We start from the raw sequence: 24,345 nt of genomic DNA on the forward strand, positions 1-24,345 counted from the left end.
ATTTTTTAAATCCCTGTTCAGCAGAAACTACCTAAAGCAGAGTATGATTTGCTAGATAAATAGTATTGCTTAACAAGGCACTTCCATGTGCACATTACTACCATTAAGCAATCAATACACCTGGGTGCAGGGCTACACACAGTTTATTGTTCCTTCCCTTGCTTTGCTCTGACTCAGCACTGAGTCTGTATGATTGTGCAGGTATTACCCACGGTAACAGAGTTTCTGCTTATAAATAATGATGTAGCTAAGAAAAAAACCAGAACAAAACCAACAATCAAATCAGGCATGTTTCTCTCTGACTCTTACAAGCACTGTTTTTTCTTTTTTTCTATTTAACTAGAACCTCAGGTTGCTGCTTCTCCGCAGCCCAACTCTTCACACCACGTACTTCCCTCAGGAACCCGTCTAGCAGATGATTCCTCTTTCAGCGTGTTCACACCTGCACAATTACCATAAGTGGAAGAAATTTTTGCTATTCTACAGCAAACAATAGAAAGGATCACATTTCTCTTTCTGCTCAAAACCAGAACACAGTTGTTTTCAGGGCAGGTTATGAAATTCACCACATGTCAGGTCAGAAAAAGTCTGTGTCACACAAAGGCGTCTGTGTGCTGTTGTTCCCACAGCCAGTTAGTTAATGGAGCTGTGATAGTCCTGTCCTAGAGATCCCATTTTCTTCCTCAAACAGATTCTAAACCACACCATGTTTTCCATGTCTTAATGTCTTAACTGAAGATATTTAGAAGACTCCTCTCCTGAGATATGGTACCAAACACAGCTGTCCAGTGGGACACTCACCCTGCTCTGAAGCCTTCTTTTAGGCTTGAGCTCAGCAAGGTGAGTTCAGCCTCCTCACCAATTTCTCTGGAACCAATAATTCTCTGAAATTAGACACATGCTTAAATGCTTTGTCAGGCTCAGGCTCCTGGATTAACTGCAGACTCAGTCTCTCCCAGCACAGCACTCGACAGAGAGCTCCTTCCCACTCCGTCCCCACCCATCCGAGTCTTCGGGGAATGTTGCCATGGATTTCCACAGGACACAAAAGAGTCCATATTGGAAGAACCCTGTTAAGGTTGCTAGGCGTAAATATTGACTTAACGGCTCTTCCGCCTTTTTTCTTTTTTAAGAACAGATTTGTTGGCCATGGCTGGAAAAACAGAATTATGGAGTATGCATGATTCACTCTGGCACTCACACAAACATGCAGATCAGTTGGCTGGCAGCTCTCTCCTCTGTTAGCAGAACATCGCTTCTAAAATGTGTCATTTTGTTTTGGCAGCAAGAGCATCCGAGCCCACAGACAGAAAGATTAAATCTCCTACCTTCCATGTACTTCACATGGGGATCACTGACCTTCCCCTACACAGAGTATTGGATTAATACTTCCAACAGCTTTTTAGTTCAGACACACAGAAGGACTGACAGAAGTTCTTCTTTCACACTAAAAGCCCAGCTCAGAAACCTCCCCTGTCACACCCACTCTTCAGTGTCTGCTGACACAAGAAAGGACAGGAAAATAAATGCAGGTAAAACTGTTTATTCAAAAGTCTTTTGAATAAAGGCTGTTTCACAGACAAGAAATACTGAGACAGACAATAACTCCTGTGACAGAAGGAAAGCAGCAGAGATGAGAGCGGACCCAAGGCTTTTGGTCACTGGATTCATGCTTTCATCACCAGGGTCTACTGCCTACAGTACTCCATGCACAGACTTTTAATCCTGAATTTAAAAAATGTTATTTAAAATATGACCTCAACACACAACATAATTCAAACTTTCTTCCATATTGATTCTGCCAGATCTGAATGATTTGGCAGGACTGGCAGGGTGACAAACCTTCACCAGCGCAGCCTGAGGATGCAAAGTGTAGGCAGCACTTGTGTGTACTGATCCTAGACACGCCAGCACAATCACTGACTGTCCCTAAAAACCTGCTCACCACACACAGGGGCATTAGCAGCTCACACAAGAGTTGGCAGAAGCTGCAGGGAGTATATTCAAGATCCCCCAGCAGACCCCCATTTGACACACAACCAGGGGAACTCAATGAGAGTTGCCTTTCACAACACTTGGCAGATATCTGCCAGAAAGCACAGAGCTTATCAGGAGGAAGACAAAAATCTAAAGATTGAACATAGGAGGAGAAAGTCCAGTGTCAGACAAGAGATCCCACTCTGACAGATCACAAGGAATTTGCCTGCATTTCAGCTAGGCAGGCTGTCCTTTGGGACTTTTATCCCATCAGAGTTTAAGCACCCTCAAAAGACATAATGCAAAACCAGAAAGGGAAACATGTGCGCATATTTACGTTTGTTTTGCATCCATCCCCTGCGCCTCTACACCTTCCTCTCAGGGCACAGGGACCAATTCCTCCTGCCAGGCATGCTCTGTGCACATCCCCTTCAGAAGAGGTTCTTCTTAATGGCACATTAAGGCTGTGGCCACCTCACAGCTATGCAGGGCAGCCCAGAGCTCTGGCATCCCACCCGGTCATCAGACAAATTAGCCTTCCCCACTCAGTGTTAAGCTTTCAGAAACAAAAGCAAGGACACTTAGATACCTTTGGAGCTTAGCAACAGATGCTCAGGATCCATTCAACCTGCCTCAAATCTATTTTTACTGACAGCTTTTGAAGCAGAGAATTCATTGAATGGAGAAACGGGTTGATATCCCCTCTCCTCAACTGTATGCAGATCTAGTTTGTTATTTTCTAAACCTTTCCTTGGTGGCACATACAAATTGAATTCTGCATCTGCAAGCGAGGATGTCTATTTTCAGAATAAAGACAATGACATGCAAAGTTTGTATTAGCAACAGCTAAGTAGAAGAAACCGGGGAAAAAAAAAAAAGGAAAAATCTCTTTTAAGGTCCTAACGTGCATAGGACAAGAGACTGAGTAGATCTAATTGCATGAAATTAAGGAATTTTCCGCCTACTCACTCTCCTGCCCTTGCAGCTGGAATAGCAAAGCCCGGGTGCTGCCTCCTGGTTTCTCAGGAAATTGTTTGCAGGGAACAGAAATATTTCACAACAAAGAAGGAAGAAATAATCTAAATTATTTCTCTGCTTTACCAGCCTAGGTTCAAGGCCAATGCAAGGCAATTCTTACTGCATGTCAATATTGCTGCTCTTATACCCCACAAATGAGTACCAGGGGACAAACCCATACACATAAAGACTTTTTCAAGCTGTGGTTATTGGTCATAATTATCTGGTTATGGAGACGGCAACGGCTGAGTTTTATGACAGGTTCTCAATAACACTACACAGCAAGACAACAGGCTGCATTTGTCACTGGGTTTACATTGTACTGACCTGAGGTGGGCCCGGCAATGGAAAAGCAACTGCTACACATACTTGTAGCTCTCTGAAGCCCCATTTATGTCCTTCCACTTAAAGAGGACCCCCTCTGTCTACTGAGGTGGCTGAATTTGCCCTTGAACCAGCTCCTTTGGCTTAGGCTGTCTGAGCACTTAGTTCATCCAGGTAGATTTTAGGATCTGTATTGTCACACGGTGCCCACATGATCGGCCATCAGCTCTGACATGACCAAAAGCTGGGGCAAGAAGTCCCACTTGGAACAGCAGTGCAGCAGGAATCAATGTTCCAGTCCAACACACAGTTCTATGTAATTGTACTGCCTTTAACTCAATGAGAAGTTAAGGTACTTTTAGAAGTTTAAAACAAACTACGTGAACTAATCCTACAGTGACCAGTCTCTCTCAGTTTCCTAGAAAGAAAGTCAAGGGTGATGAGTTCAGATCTAAATGTCTTGAGTCAGGTGAGATGAATCCCACCTTCAGGGCGTAAGATGAGGAAGAGGTAAGGATCAAAACTCTAATGACTACAAGGAATTCATAGCAATTGTGAAATGCCTTTTCCTTATCCATGTGTTCCAGCCACAGTGAGGAAAATATTCACACTGTGGACAACCCTGATAAATCTCCTTTCAGAAGTGGCAGAGGTACCTCTCCATGGCACAGGTTATCACCATCTCCTATGACAATCCATAGCATGTCATAATTTCAGAGCAGTTAGCATACAGAATGTTTATGCATTTGAAAATTATAACCTCCTCTTACTCTCCTCAAAGCCCTTGAGACAACTGCTGATATTATTAGTGGATAAGGACTTCTTAAAACATCAAAGACTTTACTGCAGCCTAACTCCTCTCCTTTCCCACTCTGCAGTCAGTTGGTTGCATTAACACAAAAGAAAACCAGAGGATTTCTCAAAACATTTTCAGCACCATTTTAACTCAGGACGTCTTGTCTGCCTGTGACGGGCTGAACAAACTATCAGTCACATTTGTCAATCACTGTTCCTGCTCCTTAAATGCAAGAGTCTAATTGAAGCAAAGAGGCAGCAATGAAGGTCTGATACTCACTTTCTGAGCACTGCAATTTCGTTCTCTATGCTGCTTTCTTTTCCCTTCAGTGCCTTCTTGGGAATGCACTTGACTGCAAAGAGTTTCCCACTTGCTCTCTCTTCAGCCAAAACAACTTCGGAGAATGCACCCCTGAAAGAAGAAAGGAAAAGCCATGGTTTAAAGTGGTGCTTTTTCTTTGAAAGCTGTTCACTGAAACACAACCATCAAATATAGTTCTGGTGTTTTTTGAAAGCTGCTCTTGTTAATCACAGCAATGGCATGATGAGCATCTTTCTTTGCCTTTACAAACATATGCAGACATTTACACTCAGACAAAACATTAAAGGCTTACCAAATACAACAATTTTACAAAAAAAGCATAGTCCACCAGAAATATAAGCAAAGCTTGAAAATGAGAAAGTACCATTTCTGCACACAGGGGCATGGACCACAGCCTGGCTGCTGACTAGGAGGATGATGTACTTTTCCCCTTTCCAAGATTTTTGGAGGTTTAATTCACCTAAAAACACAAAGTCCCTAGGATTGATACATCACTGCCAAGAGCGCTCTTGGTTCCTCAGTCACCACAAGAGGTCAGGGCCCCCACTCTGGTCCTCCCTGGCAGGCCAGAGCATCTCCTCACTGTTGGCTCAACCCTGACTCAGGCGAGGAAGCAGAGTCAGAATTTCTCTATGTATACAGAGTTATTCCACAACACAAACTGATGTGTGTAACCACTAAAGCCAAAGAATTAGATTAAATCACAAATCCAAACGTTGGTCTTAATAGCAGCCTCCCTATGGTTACCCCAGAGAGGATCACACAAATAAAGAAACATCATCACAGCAGCCAGTCACTAATTGCCAAGAGTGGGCAGTGCCTCTCCTTCATTAGGTTATTTCCTAACAGTGTATTGTTTCTTGCACTCTCAATGCTTCCTTCAAAGCATCTGGACCTGATCGAGAAGAGGCCAGGAAAACGTTACAGGCAGTGCTATATACACTTTTTTTTGGTTCTTAAGAGTTTTTTGAGCATTTGAGCATCATTCAGACACTGCTACTCTGGACTTTGCTGTGCTACATTAGGACCATTCTTATATTCTGGAACTTGTTACTGGTTTAGCAGCAAGGTACTGGGCAAGAGAGAACATTGGCCTGACGAGAAACAGCAAATCTTTGCTCCTATTCACCAAAACCTCCTCCTGAAGCACCCACTTTGTCCAAGAGAGATCAGGTCCAAGGACTTATCTAACCTGATGACAACTGAAGGGTCAGGTTGAGCAACATGGTCTAGTGGAAGGTGTGGTATTGCATTGAATTGCCCATGGTATGGCACTGAATCTTTAAAATTCCTTCCAACTCAAACCATTACTTAATTCTATGATCCACCAAGGTTCATATTTTGTTTCTACAAAATAAAAACGCTCTTTCTTTTATAATTCCCCCCATCAGCAGATTATTCTGTTCTCCTGCATAGCTCTCTCTGATAAATTCTCAGGAGCATGCTGAGCAAACCTAACCACACTCCAACCTGCTCTTAAAAGTTTAATGTTTGATCACAGCCTCATTTTGCTACCATCAAGTTTCTCCAGCTTTCATTACCCACAAGTTCTGCTTATCTAGATGTTTGTGGATAAACAGAAGCATTTCCTTTCCTGGCCAGCCTCCTCCTTTTTTGTTATGCACTTCGATGACACAACCAGGCGGCTGTGACCTCACCATCGGTTCCTGAGTTGCAGAACAGCCAAATGAATCATTAAGCCTGTGGATAAGTGGATAAGCAAAAGGAAGAGACTGCTGCTTTGGAAAGAAAGTGCTCGCTTATCCAGAAATGCTTTTGCAGCCAACAGTGATAGGGAAATAGTGATAGGAAGTTTAGGAATGTATGAAGAAAGACTTTTGCAGGCTGTTACGGCAGATGTTTGACAGATTGTCTACACAGGGCAGTGAACCTCTGAACCAAGAACATTTTGCATCATTTTTACTAAAAAGGACAGACTATGACCACATTTATGCCACTGAGTACTAGAATGATTCACTGTTTCCTGCTTTGAGTATAATCTACCACAGCACATCAGAGCATCACGGGCTCCAATTTAGGATCCGCCCAAGTGATCCAAAGGGCTTGCACAAATAAGCCACCCAAAGTGTTTTTAACGACCTGTTCTTTGCTTTCCTCTTATCAACAGTCCCAGTAATTTTATTTACCAAATGAGATTTTCATCCTGACCTTCTTCCTTGGGACAGCCAGACCAGAACTGCAATAAAATCCTTTTGCTGGAAAGCCCTAAGACCTCTCAGTGGTTACCAATTTTGGTTACAGACCAAAGCATTCTGAAACTCACAGGGCTGCTCCCAGTTATATTTCATGAACCCCTTAAGTCCCATCTGCTTAAGCTTTCAACACCGCACTTCACTCCACCTGTGTCTTGAACAAGCTTTTTGCCTTCAGTTAAATGCTGTGAGAAGCAGCATATGCATACCAGTCCTTTACTGATCACACAGCTCTCCCAGTGTTTACGATATTATAAAAACACAGGGAGCTCCCATCTCAATCTGGATTTCATTGCTGTTTTCAGACAGCAAAATAATGGAAATCCCTTTATATCCCTCTATACAAGAAAGCTAGCTTTGGGAAATTACTCCATTTTAGTTGGCTTCATCATTTTGCTGGATTTTTTTCTCCGCTTACCAGGACAGACATGGGTTTCACTGGCTGGAAAAAGCCTCTGTGAATTTAAATGAAATTTTTTTGAGGAGCTCTGAGATACTCATAAAACCCAATGCCATATCTTCTTAACAACCTTTCTCATTAAAGCATGAAATAAGCTGAAGCTCAGCTAAAATGTTTGCTCACATGTCAACCCTGGGCACTGACAGGACACTATTTTACATTGATTTTTGTATGAGGCCATGGCATAAAATTGCTGGTGCTGGGAAGAGCCCCCAGGCAATGCAGGGGGAGAGCTGGGGTGGATCTGCCGGGAAGGCAGGAGGGTGATTTGAGGAGGCAGATGTGACTTACTCTGCACTATCCTGAGCACTGTTAATACTCCTGTGTTCACAGAGCAAGGGAGCGGGGCAAAGCAACAAGTCAAAGCACAAAATAAAGTGAAGTGCTGGAAGGAAAGAGAAGGGAGGGAACAGGTGCAGATAGGGATCAAAGTGTTAAACAGAGATTCAGACGCATAAGACAAGAAGAAAGAAATGGTAGGAGGGAGCATCAACAAGGGAAAGGCAGCAAAGAAACTCTCGGAAACACTCTGCTGGTGTCAGGAAAGAGTCAAAAATAATACCGAATAGATGGGCAAGCAATTACCATCGTTTCAAACTTGCAGCTGAATTCATCCACCCTTAATAACTCAGTCCAGCCTCCACTAAACCCCTCTTGGCTCACACATGAATAGATAAATAACAGAAAGTCAGAAAGACAAGGCTCCTTGTTTTCTTGCTAACTGCAATGTATCCTACAGCAAATTCCCCACCTCCGCAAAGTTGTTCCCCAGAACTACCAGTGAGGCCGGCTTGCTAAAGAAGAAATTTTTTCCCTAAAAAGAATTATTATGGTCTTTAAAATCATGATTAATGAAGGAATCTGTTTATCTCCAAGAATTTATTACAATTCTTTATTAAGGGTTAAAAATTATTTGTACAAAATTCTGTAAAGAAGTTTGAGTTCTGAAAATATTGCATTTTACACGATCAACATGACAGGAGTTTTTGTTTCAAAGGCACGGCTTCCATTAAGCATCATAGTGTTACACAATAAAAAGGAAAAAAAACAATACAGGAGATGTTGGGCAACCAGAATGCTACAGGTCTGCAGCTCAGAGAAGGCTCTGGATTAAAACCCCACCTCTCCTAGCAGGTACCACATGGTGTTTATAATGATGTGATGTTCCCAAGAACTGACCCATATGCCTGCATTTCCACTGTCATCACGGTGAGCCTAAAGGAGACTCATAAACCTTCTTGGTCAATCTTACATTTTGAATCATGAGGTTTTATCCAAAATCTCATGCATGGAAAAACAAGATTTCTGTGAAGGACATAGGTAAACGAGGATTTTTTGATTCTGTGAAATACCAAGGAAGGTGTTTCTCTGTGAAAGTTTTTGGGGGAGTTTTATTCTCTTCCTCCCCAAAAATATGGACCAAAAAGTATTTTCACACTCTCATATAGATTTATGATTTTTTTAAATAGGGGAAAGAGGTTAATTGATTAAAAGTTATGATTTTAAAGGTGTCTGCAACGGTTGGGATGTCCCATTCCTTTCAGATGGAAAAGAGGTAATTGCAACCTTTCCAACATGCCCGGGGACCCACTCTTTGCCTCTCTGAAGAAGGGCTTCAAAATCCTTCAGGAACTTTCCTTGTCCTGCCTGGAGATTATAGTAAACAAATAAAAAAGTATCATGGTTTTAAGGAAGTAGGACAGTGGTGGAAATGGGTAAATGAGAAACTTCTGCAAAATGAAACCACCTTTAGCTGCCAAAATACATGTGCGGCAACAACCTATTTCTGAAAGCTTTGACCATATTATCATTTACCCCAGAGGAACTACTCTTTTCACACTTCTAATTAAGTCATGGAATAATTTTATGATTTAGATCATTTCTATATGAATTAGGAACAACACAAGAAATAAAAGAGGTTAAAGGACTTGATGGGTGACATTGAGATAACGGCCAATTCTAGAGGGCACTTAAGATGTTCTGACTTCTCACCCCTTTGCTCACACCTGGACCATGCAGTATCCTATGGGATGACAATCTTTTATAGTTTCAATTAATTTAAATTATTTTTCATTCAGTTACTTTATCTAGATTTAAAGATTAGAATTTCAAGATTAACACTGTAATATGAATGGGATTCATACCCAAACAGACTGGATTTTCTATGAGAAAGCAATGGCAGCAAGGCTAGGCTATCCTGCAGATCAAAGCAAAATAAAGAACAAATAACTTTTTCCTTCTTCTGTTTGAACTACAGTTTAATATGAACACTGAAATATAATGGACAGCATATACTGTGACAGCAAATCTGTTCTCATTCAACAAAAAAACTGCTGTCACAAAAATACTGACAAAATGAAGACGAAGAGTTGATAGAGGAGACAAAACTTCATTTTTTCCATTTGACTTCCATGTTGAGCAGTTTTCCACTGCATTAGCAGGTGCTCTGTCACACTAAATCAATAGACATAGCCAGGAAACAGATTTCACATCTTCAGGCTGCACATAGCTAATGTCCTTAATTAGGATACAGTTGGCTTTCCGTGTGTACTTTGCCCCAGCCAAACCATGGAAAAAAAAGTAGTGAACACTCATCATCTGAAAAATATACCACGTCCACCGTGAAGATCATCCTGAGACAGGAGACTGGGTAAAAGTGAGACCAACCAAATTAAAGGTAATTTTCGTAGTGAAGCTTTGGCAACCACACTCAAATTCTGCTCCTTGACTCCACAGAGAAAGGTGACTTTGCACTGCACCACAAACAGAGGCAAGTATGTAAGAAAAAAAATCTTCGGTTCCATTTTCAGATCTGTGGGATGAGCTCAGGCTATTTTTTTTTTTTGATTTTCTACTCAGTTGTTTCTGTACACACCTCCTCACCCTCCTCACACATGATCCAGGCACAACCCAGCATAAACACAAACTAAAGCTGAAAATGAAGTTTTTCATTCCGAAATCACATCCATCAATGACAATATTGTATTGGCAATAGCTGCATGAAAATGAATTTACAATGTAATTTTCAGTAGCTCAGTGATGTCTGAGTGGAAATTTAACAAAACCAAAGTGTGGAGGGTGCTTTCAGTGAGCCAAGAGGAAAGGAAAAGGATTTTGGGACTGTGTTACACATGGTACAGATCCCTACATATTCTCAAGAACTGCATATAAATTTATGGCAAAAGAAACACGGTGACTAATCTGGTTGCAGCCATCCATTCTTTAGAGCACAAATGCTTTTTCTAGCTATTTTCATTCATCAAACACACGGTTCCAGCCCTACAGCCCCTTCTATGGCAATGCTTCCCCTGCCTGGGCAAGAGCACAGCAACTGGGATCACTGTATTAACACTGGTATTTTTAGCCTCACTACTCATTTAACTTCCACTAAGCCACCCAGCCACAATTGGAAATGCTGTTTCCTGCCTTGGGGCCCAGTGAGCGTCTGCTCACCACACAGCCCTGCCCTGGGCTGTGTCTGACCCTGGTTCCCCTCTCCAGGGCTGATCCTGATCCCCACCCAAAGGGATGACCCCATGGAGATGCCTGATGCCCAGGGGTGGGGCTACTATTACCCCATTACTGATGATAAACAGCACTTCCCACTGTGTCAAAATGCTGTTGCTGTAGCCTGATGGACACTCAAACAATGGCAAGGGGAAAAAGTACTCTTTTCTGGGTGTTCCTGTAGCAAGGAGCTTCTTTCTGGAGCACTGACATGTTTCTCTCTGCCCTGAGCCACTGCCCCATGGCAATACCCTCAGCATTTTGTCCAAGTTAGGTTACATTAAAACCACTGGAGTCCTTCAATGACCACACACTACCCCACAATGTGAGAGGACCCTGGGAGTCACCGTGCCCAGGAATGGGCAGCACATCCCGAACTCCAGACTCATCTTTCCAGGCACTTTGTTGCTCCCGCTTTAACACAATTTTTGGGACAAAGTAACCACATCAGTACCAAGATCTCTGCTGGGATTCATAACCACGACCATTACAGAGACACCTCATATATCATGCTTCTTTCCCCTCCTTATAAACCAGTTTGGTTTCCTCCCACCATTGCAGGGTGACTTGCTGAGAGAGAATGAGCAGCACAAAGCTTTCATCTTGTGTAGTCACTGAAAGTTTTCTATTTGTTTGGATTTAACTTCCATTTCCTTGGGTACTATTATCTACAATTACAAGAGCTTAGTGTTTTGACAGTTTTTGTCACCAGAGTCAGTTGCAAGAATTTTAATGACAATTTGAGGCTCATAATTTCTTTTGGTTTAGCTACTCAGTATTTTATAATCTCAGCGGGAAGAAAGAAAACAACAACAACAAAAAAAAACCCTCACCAAAAGAACTAGAATTAAGATTTGAACTCCATGTCAGCTACTTAAAGGAAAGCTATTCAGAGGAGAGAGACTTCTATGAAGTCAGAAAACACCAAAAAAGTTGCACATCATAAGGCATGAATTTACAACAATATAGTCAAGGTGGTTTCCTCCAGAACCCTGCCTCTTCCCCTGGACCACCTTCACCAGAACACAACCACATCCTTAATGAGCAACAATCCTTTGCATTCAAGGAAAAATTGCTGGAAGCTATTTAAACCATTCTGTAGTTGAAATTAGTTTACTCCAGGATGAATGTCAAGGTCAGAGCAGGGCATGGCACACACCACTAGCACGCCTTGTCACTGAGGAACTCCCTTCCCTTCCTTCAAACATGATGCTGAGAGGCACGAGCAAAGGTGCCACACTGCTCCCTTGCACCCTGAACACCTCTCCCTGCCTACCACCATGAGCCAGCTCAGCTCCAGCTTTGAGGGCCAGCAGGGAAATGCCAATTTGAGACCTGTGTTGTAATGCAGGCAGGAGAGCAGAGCACTGCTGGGATGGCTCCCAGCCACAGAGATGGGAATTCCCACGGTGCTTGGGACACTCCGACACACACTCCAGGCACCAAAGCACATGATCAAGGAGACTTCCAGGCAAGAAAAGCCATCATATGCAGAGCAGAATGAGGCACACAGGCTTCAGTGCCATAAAACTTGGGTTCAAAGATGAAGGAACCACACAAAACACAGAAATTAAGCCAAAAAGAAAAGCTTCTGAAGAACCTCTTCCCCTTCTGAGATGCACTAATTTGTTTTAGCTGCCTGGTGTATGCTAATTTAATAGGATGCTATGCAGTCTGTTCTGAGACAGTGATGCATGGATGCTAAAAAGGGAAACTGGCCCAGCTCAGATCCCCAGTCATGTTTGTTATTGCAATCCTCTTCTTTCCTGAACTGTTTGCTCCTTTCTGATTAATCCTGACCCCTATTAGAAAGAGAAGTATTGTCTTTAGAAGCCTATTACATTTATATGACATTGTCTGTGGCAGTCACAGTAAAGCTATACAGAATTAAAAGCAAAACGTGCAGTTCTCTGTGCTGAGAACTTCCTTCCATTATATACTTGACAAATGAGCTGTTAAGCAGGTTTTTTCTCTCCACCAATGATCACTTTCTTTCCAAAGTGAATATTTAAGTACCTTTTTTCCGCTTTCATTTTTTAAGTCAAAAGGAGCTCATTGTCTCCCAGGGTTTATCTGATGGCAGCATTCTCACAAGAAAATAACCTTTTTTTCTTCTAATAATGACCTCAAACCTTTCTTGAGGCAGAAGTGATCTCCATAATTATCTTTTTTCAAAGCATTTCCCTATTCTGACACTGATAAATGCAGGGTCTATTATTTCTGGAGATCTTATCTGGACGTATAAAGCAGATTACACCAATTTGAAAAAGCATGTTTCTTCTTCTTCCACATGGAAACTTAAGAAAAGATCTGGCATGCCATGGCATTCTCCAAGATTTTGCCTGGAACAACTTTTATGTTCCTTCTAAAGAGTTCTTTAATGAAGACGGAACTAGCCACTGCCTAAATGTCAAATAGCTTTGCAGTTGTGTCTAAACCATGGGAAATTTCCATTTAGCCAGGAATTTTTGTCTAAAGGTGCCTGGACTTCCACAGATCCAAGTTGCAAAAGTCTGCACAGCACCTCATTCATTTGGGTGGCATTTATATCTCTATAAAATAAAGCCTCAGTATCAGTTCTGGTAGTCTTCCTCAGCGGTGACAGGCAAAGAATTGTATCACTTGACCTGTGACTTTCAAACACCAACCCCATCTTTCATGAGCTGTTCTGGCCACACTACAGACGAGGGACTTGAGTAACAGGAACTAAATGGATCAGTATGACACCAGGGGACATGGTTTAGTGGTGAGGATGGCAACATTAGGTTAATGGTTGGACTCAATGATCTTAGAGGTCTTTTCCCACCTTAACAATTCTGTGATTCTTCTTACATAATCACTTAAAAGCTGCGAGCTTTGCATGATCTAAAAGTGCCCATTTCTGTTGTACTCTGAGAAGCATCTTCAACAGATGCTTACATCACATCCAAAAATATATTGAGGACAGACCACTATGACTGTAGGATCCTTAAACCCTGTCAATCAAAAATTCTCCATTCCATTTGCTGCATGACTCTGGTCAAAGAGACCATCTGAGATGCCCAGACATTAGTGTGGATGATCACAGCACAGTTTCTGCCTATTCTAAGAACAAATTTAGATTAGATAACCAGACCATGAAATCAAGGCACATCTCCTAGGATCCGCCTTTTCCAGTTTAATCCTTTAGACCCAATGTACAGTCCTAGTCAGGATGCACCTCCGTGAATGTGATGAGCAGCCACCAAAAGAGGAGGCCACAGGGTCCAGAGCTGTCACGAGCACAGCTGAACAACTCCCATTGTGTAAGAGCCCTTCTGTGCCTCTGTGAAACTCTAATTGGCTTGTTATCATCCTGTTGTCTCAGCCAGACAGCCAGTCCTGCATATTCATCTTAAATATCTGGACTACAAATTATGTGCATTTTTTATCTTTGCCCACTCCAAATCATAGTTTAGAACTAAAAAAAAAAATAAAAAAAAAAAAAGAGAGAGAAACAATTCAGTACGATGGAATATAAATGACTTTGCAGCTCAGAACTTAGTTCTGGTAGGAAAAGGCACTGCAGGATATTCAGAGCTCCATCTGCAGTCTTACTTTCAATGGCCACATCTCAAAATACTAGAAGAGTGTTTGCTTTTGTACTCTCCAGCCTCTTCACTCACGTGTCCATATGTAGCTTCATGTCTGAGCTGAGGTACATTAAGAAACCTTAGCAAACTCATTTGCCTAGCAACTGGCAAGCTTGATAACAAACATGCTGGCAAAGCTTGTTTCAGCGTAACTGCCCGCAAAGTTACCAGGACTTTGAAACTCACAGATACTTCTGCAAAAAGAGTTGCCACACACTATCCACATGTGCAAGCCTCAGTCGTTCTCACTGAAAAAAGTCATTGCAAGAAGGGTTTTCCTTTCAGCTTCTGTTGACGAGGAATTTCTGTGTTGCTCCGTATTTAAGGTGCTGTGTTGAGACTACTGAAGTTACTTGCAGAATAGATTCAGAACCAGCACAACTCTCCTCCCATGAACTCAATGTCATGAGCCTTCACACTGCTCTGAAGGAACATTCACTGATGTCACAGAGCTATACAGAAATTGGCCAAAATGAAACTCCCCAGGAGATGAGGAACCAGAAGCTGCATCAGCTTCCATCCAAACCATGCCCAGCCCAGGCATTTATTCAGATGAAGGAGGAAGCCTACAAGGCCTGGCAACAGTAACCCTCTGGGTTTATCCCATGCTTTTAACAACAGAGGTCAGTGACCCATGCAGCAATCCTGTCCTCTGGAGATAGGAGTCATCCCTGCCTTCTGCTGCCTTGCCCATATAATGGTAGAAGACAGAATCATGAGGGAATGAGTCCTTTCAGCATCATAGATCTGCATGAAAGCAGCTGAGCACGTTAGAGACTCACAGTAGAGAAAAGGTGCTGGTGTTTCCTGTATTTCATCTGAATGGAGGACAGATCTCCCTGCCCAAAGAGTTCAGTCTGGTCCATGGAAACAACTGGTCATTGAGAAGGTCTATGGAATACATCAGCAGTGAGACAGACATCAGTATCTCTGTCACATTATCCATAAAAAGTCTTCAGATTTCTGGTTTAATAGTAAGTGGCTTAGTCCTCATAGAAAACAATCACTAACGTATTTACCAACTCTGCTGTTGAGGAGATGAAGAGTGAAGACCTCCAGATCTGCCTGGGCAAGCTTCTGCTACTGAGCTTCACCTGACTCACCAGAGCCATGATAGACTCTTGACTGCCCACAGCTCCAGCACACAGTAAAACACACGGCAGAGCCGGGCTACTCGTGCCTCAGTCTTCACCTCCCATCCTCCAGTGAGCAACAGCACAGGGGCAACCATCTCAGTGCCTCGACCAGCTCATGAACACCAACCAAAGCCAACTGCTGCATAAGGGATGTCCTTCTGTGTTGGAAAACTTCACCAGAAACAATTTGACAGCCACGCCGATTCCCTTTATCTGAAATGTAATCACAGCACGTTATAGTCTCATAATACAATGCTGAGTTTCCTAGGAGATGACTGCCACGCGCCCTGCCTATTTTGAAAAATTAAATTTCTCAGAACTGATTTCCATCTCGGGTTGACATGCTACACACACACTGACATCGCCACCACTGTGCTTCTCAGCCTCCATGTGGGTCCAGATAACCCAACCCATACCTTGGAAGCAGGGATGAGAGGCACTGCTACGTGCCCCACGAGTTGATGAGGGTGGGAAGAGGGGAACACAGCTCTTCAAACCTGACAGCAATAATTCCTGTGTTTCTTTGGAAGTTGTTGCATAATTTCACAAATAAAAAGGAAGTAGCATAATATCCTCCCAGGTGACATGTACCCCAGAAGCTTAAAGCACCCCAAAAGGATTGTAGGAGAACACTGGCAGAGAGACAAGGAACAGTAGGATTGCAGGAATATCTCTCCCAATGCACTGTGAAGGTTATCTGAGAGTCAGTTCCCAAAAATACTGCAAATGACAGGCCACTGGCAGTGAGCTGAGGAGCCAAGCTGTGCCTGGTCCAGCTGGTAAAAGCTGCCACAGGTTGTGTGTGGTACAGATGTGCTGTGGTTGGTACACCAGCCCACAAAAGAGATGGGCTGCAGAGTATTCAGAACAGGTTAAAAGTGGATTAAAGAAGAAAAGCTAAAAAAATTCCAGAAATCTGGCTTCCTGGGGAACTTCTGTTTATTGTCATTGAAAGGGCTTGGAGGGGAGGATGAGTTGGACACTTGATGCTGACAGCAAGTGCAGAAGTTGATCCCTGGGATTTAGGAATAGATCAAAATGAGACAGCATCTCTCCCCACCACGATCAGATGGGGAGGTTCACCATGAAGAAATAACCTTTGAGTCCATTAAAACATGACAGGTCAAAAGGACGTATGTAGAACTGTTAGAGTTGCAGAAAAAACTATAGTATTTCATTGGGGAAAAGAGTTTTGTTTTCTGCAAGGGGTAAGAGTCTAATTTTATTTGAAACTTTATGCTCTTTTTGAAACAAAGCTCTTTTCCCATTAAAATGTTTCCATTTCTAAGTGAATGAAAACTCATTCCAAACAAATAAAGACTTGAGGTTCCTGAAATGTAAACTCACGTGGTGTGCTCATGAAGCGTATCCTTTTTACCTGGTTAAAGGAAGACATGAAGAAGGCAAAGAAGGCTTAACAGAAGCAACGGGGTTTCCCCAAACCAGGGTCCTTTCTTTACTAATAGCCATTAACAGTTATTTAAAGAAAGAGCATTAAGAAACAGACCTCAAGTAGTATAAGACTTCCTCCCACCCTGTTTATCTCTCCAGCCTCCAGCAGTCAGTGATGCAGAAAAGGGATCTCTATTCAAATCACAGTTGCACTGACCCATCATGTTTTAGGTACTTGTCCTCTACTAATCTGTGTAATTCATTTTCTCCAACCCATTTACACTTTAAATTTCAGTCACCTGTGGAATTAAGCTCCACTAAGAACAAATCATATGAGAGTGTTCTTCTTTGTTCATTTTAAATTTGATGCTCTATAATTTCTTTCCATAAATCTCTAGCGAAACACGTTTAAATACGTTAAGTAACCAGCTGTTTTCCCATGTCACATAATGGGTTTTAATCACAAATATAGTGAATGGTTTTTAAACCAGTACTAGAGAGTGGGGCTAGAAACAATCAGCAAAAGGAGTCTGCAAGAACTGGATTCCCCTTCAGTCTCCACGGCAAGAAACTCTCAACCTATAGTAGGATATACATGTGATAAAACCAGAATTCTTAGGAAAGGATGTATAACCTCTCACACTGTACTAAATCTTCAGTGTCATGTTTAATTTTGAAAGAATAATTATAAAAATTAGCAAAGTTGTTAAACAAGAAGTGAGGATGTCCTGGGAGACAGAACCAGGAGAGTGAAAACTTGCAGGAGGCACAGGCACTGTTTAAAAACATCAATGTTTGAAATACAGAGCAAATATATACCCCAGGTATAACTCCAAAACCAGAGAAGTCTGGCAGGCCAGGCAGCTGAGCAAGAGAAAATATGAGAAGCAAGACAGCATCCTCAAAATCAGAAGTTTTGTGTCCAAATGAGAGAGCAAAAATGGATTTTAAGTTCTAGTGGCTAAAATATAAAACTTCAAAAGGCAAGGGAAAGCATCTGAAGAACAGTTGTACCAGGCAGGGAAGTCAATAAGACTATTTTGCACATATCAGAAGCCAGACACGTGTCAAACCACTGATGGACCAGGAAGCAACCAAGTATAGAAGCAGCATGAATAAACCCATGTGACTATAGCAAACAAATTACTTTTTTTTTACATTTGTGCTCATTGCAGGAAGGTTTGGGGAGGTTCTTACATTGGAAACCTTCTTTACAAGGTTGGTAGGAAGGGTTATAGCCTCGACTTCCCCATTCTACGGGAACATCGTCATGAAATTACTGGAGCTCTAAACACAGAGTGGAGCCGCCCCCTTAACGTTTATGGGCACTCAAAAATTAGAAGGTGGCTAACCTGGTGTAACTTTTAAAAAGGGATTCAAAGGAATAATTCAGGAGTTATAAAGAGCTCCAGATTAGTAAAATTGACATCAGCAGGTCAGTAAAAACTATAAGGAAGCATATATCTCTGGCCAAAGATATATTATTGAACACATGAAAGAATCTGATAGATTCTGAAAAGCTAATATGGTTTTGAGAAGGAAATCCAGGCTTCAAAACACTTCATCAAGTTTCTTTCCATAGGACACAGTGGGCATTAACAAGGATTCAGAAAACAACTGGATAATTACTGATGACCAAATTCATCCCAGATCACTAAAGCACCATCTGAGTCTCAGAAAATGCCTGCACACATCTCACTGAATGCTAGAGGACCACTCACAGTATTCTAGTTACATTATTGCTAAGTGCTGACCTATACATTCCTTCCCAGACATCTGGCATTGTCTGCAGGGACAGAGCACTGGATGAGCTGCATTTTTGGTCTGACCCAGTACAGCTGTTCTTATAGGTCCATTAATGCAGCAGAGCAGCAGCTCATGGGAAAAAGGGGGCATGCAAAATGCATGGATAGTCAAGCAACAGTCAAGCAATCACTGAGACAGACAGGAACCTCTTTAGGGTTAACCCATGGCCAAAAGTGCATGTAAAATATTGTCTAACTCCAGCAAGTGCATTTTCACCTAAGTAACCCAGTCATCTAGCAGTACATCAGACATGTGGTAATAAAGACAACATCTGACTTGAGAGGAATTAAACCAGCAGAGAATTACTACAAGATGTCCAGGGAAAACACAGTTTTGAAAGGTGCATCACAAATACATGGAGGAAAGAGCCTTTGTGATCTTCTTGGACTGATCTCTGCGTAATAAATATAAGCCCCGCCTTCCTCTATTTTTGCTGTGAGTGATGGGCCTTTAATTACTCCTGCATTTAACAGTTGTCTCTTCCTTGTGGGATGAGAAGGTACCTATCACTAGTTAAATTAAAGTTCATATCCCAATACTTAATTATAACATCTTGAATGGCATATAACAACTTGCTTTTGCATCCCTTCAGCTAGAATAGCCTAAACTCTCAAAATTTCTCATGCATTTGTCCTTACAACATCCTTATGGGATTAGGCAGTGCTGTCACATGTATGAATACGTGGGAACTAGGGCAAGGAAGGTCATAAAGCAGATTAACCCCAGGTCTCTTCAGTCCATCACCCACTACTGAACTGGAAGACCGTCTTCACGTGCTGCCAGATCACACACAGCCTTTACTCCCTTAGACCTCTTGCTTTAGCCCTCCTCCTGTATCACAGACTGCTGTCCTCACACATAAATCATCTGTGATAGGCTTAAAGCTTAGTTCTTCCCTGGAAAAGAGATTCACTGAAAAGCTGGCATCATTCTCTCCAATCTTGTCATGAAAATTTAAAATTTCAGAAGTGTTTCTTGCTTTCTAAATCATACGCTACTAAAGCTGCAGTAAACAAGCAGAATCATCAGCCCAGTGAGTCGAACAGTAAACTTGTTTACTGGACTCCCATGTTTGGCATTGAACGTATTTTCCTAACTTTAGCAGTGTAAATACCCTTTGGTTGAGTTGCCATCAAAGTCCTTATAAAGAAGCAAATCTTTTCTCTTTGTTGACAAAAGCCTTGGAGTAGCACACACAAATGTTAGCAGGTGTTCATATTTAACTTGGTTCTGTGGGGTTTTTTAAGCCTGAGATGCATATAGTGATTGAGAATTACTGTTTATTCATTTCTGTGTAATAGGAGAAGCAGCATTTCATCTGTCTCATCCATATTTAATAGCTGCAGGCACAACAACCATGAAAGGTCTATTTTTCTCCCACTAGGGAAAATATTATTATTATTACTACTACCATGACTACGTCTATATTCTGAAATTATTCATCCCTGGCTTTCCATATTATTTCCATGTTATCCATGGGCCAGGCCCTTTCCTGGTACTTACCTGAGTTACCATGCTGATGAAGCTATACTGATTTATGGTACGCTGAGTCACATCAGCTAAGGACAGAGTCAATTCAAAGCTGCTTGGCTATGTAAGCCAGATTGAATTTTGCTTCCCTGTGAATGGGAAGGAACCCTTAAAAAGTTACCCACTTGCTGCTCCTGCTTTTACCAGGAATGTTGTTTAGGGAGATATCTGCTGCCTTTTGGAGGTCCATTCCTGAGAATGAGCTCTACCACATCCATTTTCAAACTTATCAACCCTGGCACACACACAGGGTAAATGGTAGGGCCAGAGATGGTCTCTGCTGCTGCTCCATATGTCGCCTATGCCTAGAGAATGCTCCTGCTCCCAAAATGGCCCTTAAATATGAAGGATGGCACCTCATTTCTCCCCAGCATAGAAGGGCAGCTCAAGTTGTGTTCCAACAGCTCTAGCACAGCCCAGGCTGTGCATTGCCCTGTTAATTCCAAGCCCAAAATGGGATGCAACTCCAATAAACCAGAGGCATCCCTCCAAGCATCACCCAGTAAATCACAACAGCCTGGACTAATAAATGGTCCAGAGGGTCATTTATCCAGTTAAGCAGAAACAGAGGAGGTATACTTGTGCAAGCAGTTTTTCCCCTTCCCAGTGATAAGAGGACCTCTGTGAGCTCCAAGGAAATCTCTTCTTCCTCACCCAAGCCTGGAGAGACTCCAGCACACCTAGCAAACATGCAGTGCCCATTCCAACCGGAGAAACAGTTAAGACATGAGTTTTTCCGGCTATCTGTTCCTGAGAAAAATGTTCCCTCATAGCACGCCATTAAAATGTTAATCATAAAACTGCTGAGGGCCCCATTCCCCAGGAGGTCACTCGTCCAAACGCAGCCAGTGTCAGCAGTCCCTGGCAGGCTACCACGAGGCAGTGTTTACCCAGCAAGAAACAAATTTCATGGATTCAACCCAGTCACGTGCCTAAAAACCCAGGAGCAGGGACTGGGATCGATCCCCCAGAAACAGCAGCTCTGCCAGGGAGCTTCACATGGGAGGTTTGTCCTTCCTGGGACAGGATGGATGAGTGCTGGCAGCACAAAGGTGAGACTGGAGCAGGCAGCAGCAGGAAGCTTTATGCCTCCAGAGTTGTCTATTTAGTCTTTACTCCAATTCAGGAAGGGAAAAATAACCGCCCAATATCCCCCACAATTTTTTTTTCAGTCTTATGTTCCTAAAGAAGCTAAAAATTCCCATGTTAAACACATTCAGGGGCTGAAGGTTATGATGAAAACAACAGCAATGCAGAGGATGTATATACATATATATCTCATATATATATATGCACACATATATATATAAAAGAGACACACATCTCTTTTCCTATTATTTGTAATTTGGAGATAGAACAAGATTGGGGGAGGAACACTCATTACCCCCTTTCCTCTGCATGTGTAGTTCTCATTAGGACCAATTAGGATGATAATCACATCTGAAAGAAGGCTACAAACCAACCCCTGTGATCAAAGTAGAAGTAAACACAACTCCAGTGAGCTCAGGGAGCATATGGTTTCCCCTACCAAGTTCTCCAAGCTTGTATCTGACTCAGTTCTACCTGAAAGCTCAGTCCTATGCAACATTATCCCACCTGGGAGGAGACAAGGTGGTAGCATGGGTCTGCAGGAGGAGAAAAATTAATTGCTTTTTCCAGTGGTTTTTCCATACCTACCATAAGGCATCTAAGATTCCTACATTAAGAATCAATATATTGCTCAGGGTGAAGTTAAAGAGAAAATTTCATCTGAGTTCAATGAAAGCAGACGCAGCACTCAGCTCTCTAATGCTTTTTCCACCCTTCCTCCTCAGAGCAAACTGGTGAGTACAATTATAATGGGATCGTCTGGGCGAGTTTTCTGCACATTGGTGTTATTTCTGCCATCCTCATTTCTAATATCTGCAATGTCTTCCCCATCCCAGCTGCCTCCCAGGTGACTCCATGCAATTACATTCCTAATTGTACCACAATAGTGCTCTCTGGGATGCTACACCGCTGTTTAATTTATAAGTGTCAATTTGGAAGCACAATACAATGAGAAATTACCCACATCAGACACAGAGCAGTTCCCACTTATGAATACGTAAGAAGGTAACAAAAATAATTAAGTACTTAACAAAGACAGAAGATGAGGGAATGCAGGCATCCCTCATCCCTTCCCTTCCAAATTTTACTGTTTAAATGGAAGGGGAGGGGTAGGTGAATCCCAGGTTTAATATCGGGTATGACATTGTACAGTCTGTGCCTGTTTGGGAACCTATTTCATATTTAAATCTCAATTAAACAGTAGGACTGCCTTGACATTTAAAAATCCAAACAAAACACTTCAAGTGCAGCTCTGTAAAAAGCATCTGTAAAAGCATCTTCTTATTCCACTGACTGATCATTCTTTGCATCCTGAATAACATCCTCAGGATGGGAAAAATAAAAAATAAAAATAAATTGGGATTTGTTGAGTTTTACCACCATTCTCTTCACAGTTCAACTAAGTGGCTGAAATCGGTCCCTCTCGTATATCATCAGCAGAGCTTCTGCAGAAGTATCTGAGCTAGTTCTGAACTAGAAAAACAATTGTTGTGCAGGAGGAAAAATCAGCTCATACCAAGCTCTGAATCACCAATGCTGATGCTTTCAGACTATCCTGTCTTACCCAGATGATCCCAAATGACATAAAACATGAGAAGAGGGCAGATGCCCAGAGCATCAGCTGGGAAAATGGGAAAAGTGGAGCTGCATGGAGCATCCTTAGTTCAGGCCATAGATGCAAAAAAAGACGACTTGCCCATGAGCCACCCTGATCTGCTGCAGGCAAAGTCAGAGCACCAGTTGCAGCTGGAGCTGAGTCAGGGAGCCACCTTTTCGTGGGCTGACATTGCTCCTCCTGTATCAATCCTGAGGCAAAATAGGGAAGAATGTGAAGAGCACCAAGCAGAAGCACAAGGTACAAGGTAGATTGCTTCAGGTACCAACATTTTCTCTGTGACTCCCACATTATGGATATTCCTGCAGCCTGGGCAACCTTCCACTCCCACCCTGTCAGGCCAGCACACCCCACGCTGCCTGCACAGACTCACCATATTTCAGCAGGGCCTCCAAGGGAACATTAACAAACAGCCCCACATTTAAACTTTCCTACAGTCTAATTCTCAATGGCATCCCATCAAATATGCTGGTGGCTGCCAGCCCAGCTCTGCCTGCCCAGGGCAGGGCTCCTGACTCCACGGCCAGGCTTGGAACCAGTCCCATGGGGCGTCGTCGGCCACAGAAGTGTCAGCCTGGGTTTCTAATCATTTAATTGCACAAACACAATCATCAAGAAACTAATACCCTGCAGATTTCCAGCCCTTCTTTTATTCACATTTATCTCTAAATGCTACACACAATGAATAACTCTGCAAAGGGTTTGCCCTCTTGCCCCAGTGGAGATCCCATCAACACGCACTCACCCTGCAAGGGGAGCACTGTACTGCTTACACATGCTCAGCCAGGGAAGTTAAACTAAGAAAAGCAAGAAACACAAAGCGGGTTCAGTGTTTTCTCTTTTGTCTGACAATGCTCTCAGGCACATGGTGTGATTCTTGGAGCATCCCGCACAGGGCCAGGAGTTGGACTCCATGATCCTGATGGCTCTCTTCCAATTCAGCATATTCTATGATTCTATGAAATTACCCCCTCAACCATCTGCCTGCGTGGAAGAAGACAAGACCCACCACACTGTGTCAGACCAAAGAGCAGTTTTATCAAAAAGCCTCCCAGCTTGCAACAAATATTTGCATGAAAAACATATGAAAGAGAGAAAATATGGAGAGATTCTTCATCTGATTCACTCTCCTGATCTCTCAGGTTCAGCGATTTAGGGGCTTTCTGGGTGCAAGGGAGCACTGGGACTGTTGTGTGCCCACCCGTGCAACGGCCCATTGCACACAGACAAGACATGGTCTCACACACATAACAGGACAGCTGTTTCTGTGTCCTGCCAGCTCTCAGACAAGCAACCTGCTGCAGCTCTGCAGGGAAAAGCCATGGGAGCAAGTGCCTCAGCTGGTGCCAGCTGCGTGCCATTGGTGCTAATGGACTTGTTCTGCTTTATACCAGCTGATCTCCCTCTCCTCCTTCTCTGCCTTCTCAACAGATTTTCTGTTGACCAAGATATCCATCAAAAAGGTGAATCCAGTCCAGCAAGTGCTGTGCAATGCCCATAACACTGGTTTATGTCTGTTAGAGGAAGGTGTAAGAGCACTGCCACAGGGGT

At 42.7% G+C, this 24,345-nt stretch overlaps 1 protein-coding gene across 3 annotated transcripts in view; it reads right to left on the reverse strand.

The window, feature by feature from the left end:
* Window positions 1–24,345, reverse strand: part of CAMK1D (calcium/calmodulin dependent protein kinase ID) — a 218,910-nt gene that overhangs the window by 121,247 nt on the left and 73,318 nt on the right. For all 3 annotated transcript variants that reach the window (XM_027679541.1, XM_027679540.1, XM_027679538.1), the window contains exon 2: window positions 4,394–4,525. In XM_027679541.1, coding sequence (XP_027535342.1) covers window positions 4,394–4,525 — 132 coding nt within the window. The remainder of the gene's footprint in view (window positions 1–4,393; window positions 4,526–24,345) is intronic.

This window comes from Neopelma chrysocephalum, unplaced genomic scaffold, assembly GCF_003984885.1.
Source record: "Neopelma chrysocephalum unplaced genomic scaffold, ASM398488v2 Primary Assembly neopelma1_45, whole genome shotgun sequence".
NCBI lineage: Eukaryota > Metazoa > Chordata > Aves > Passeriformes > Pipridae > Neopelma > Neopelma chrysocephalum.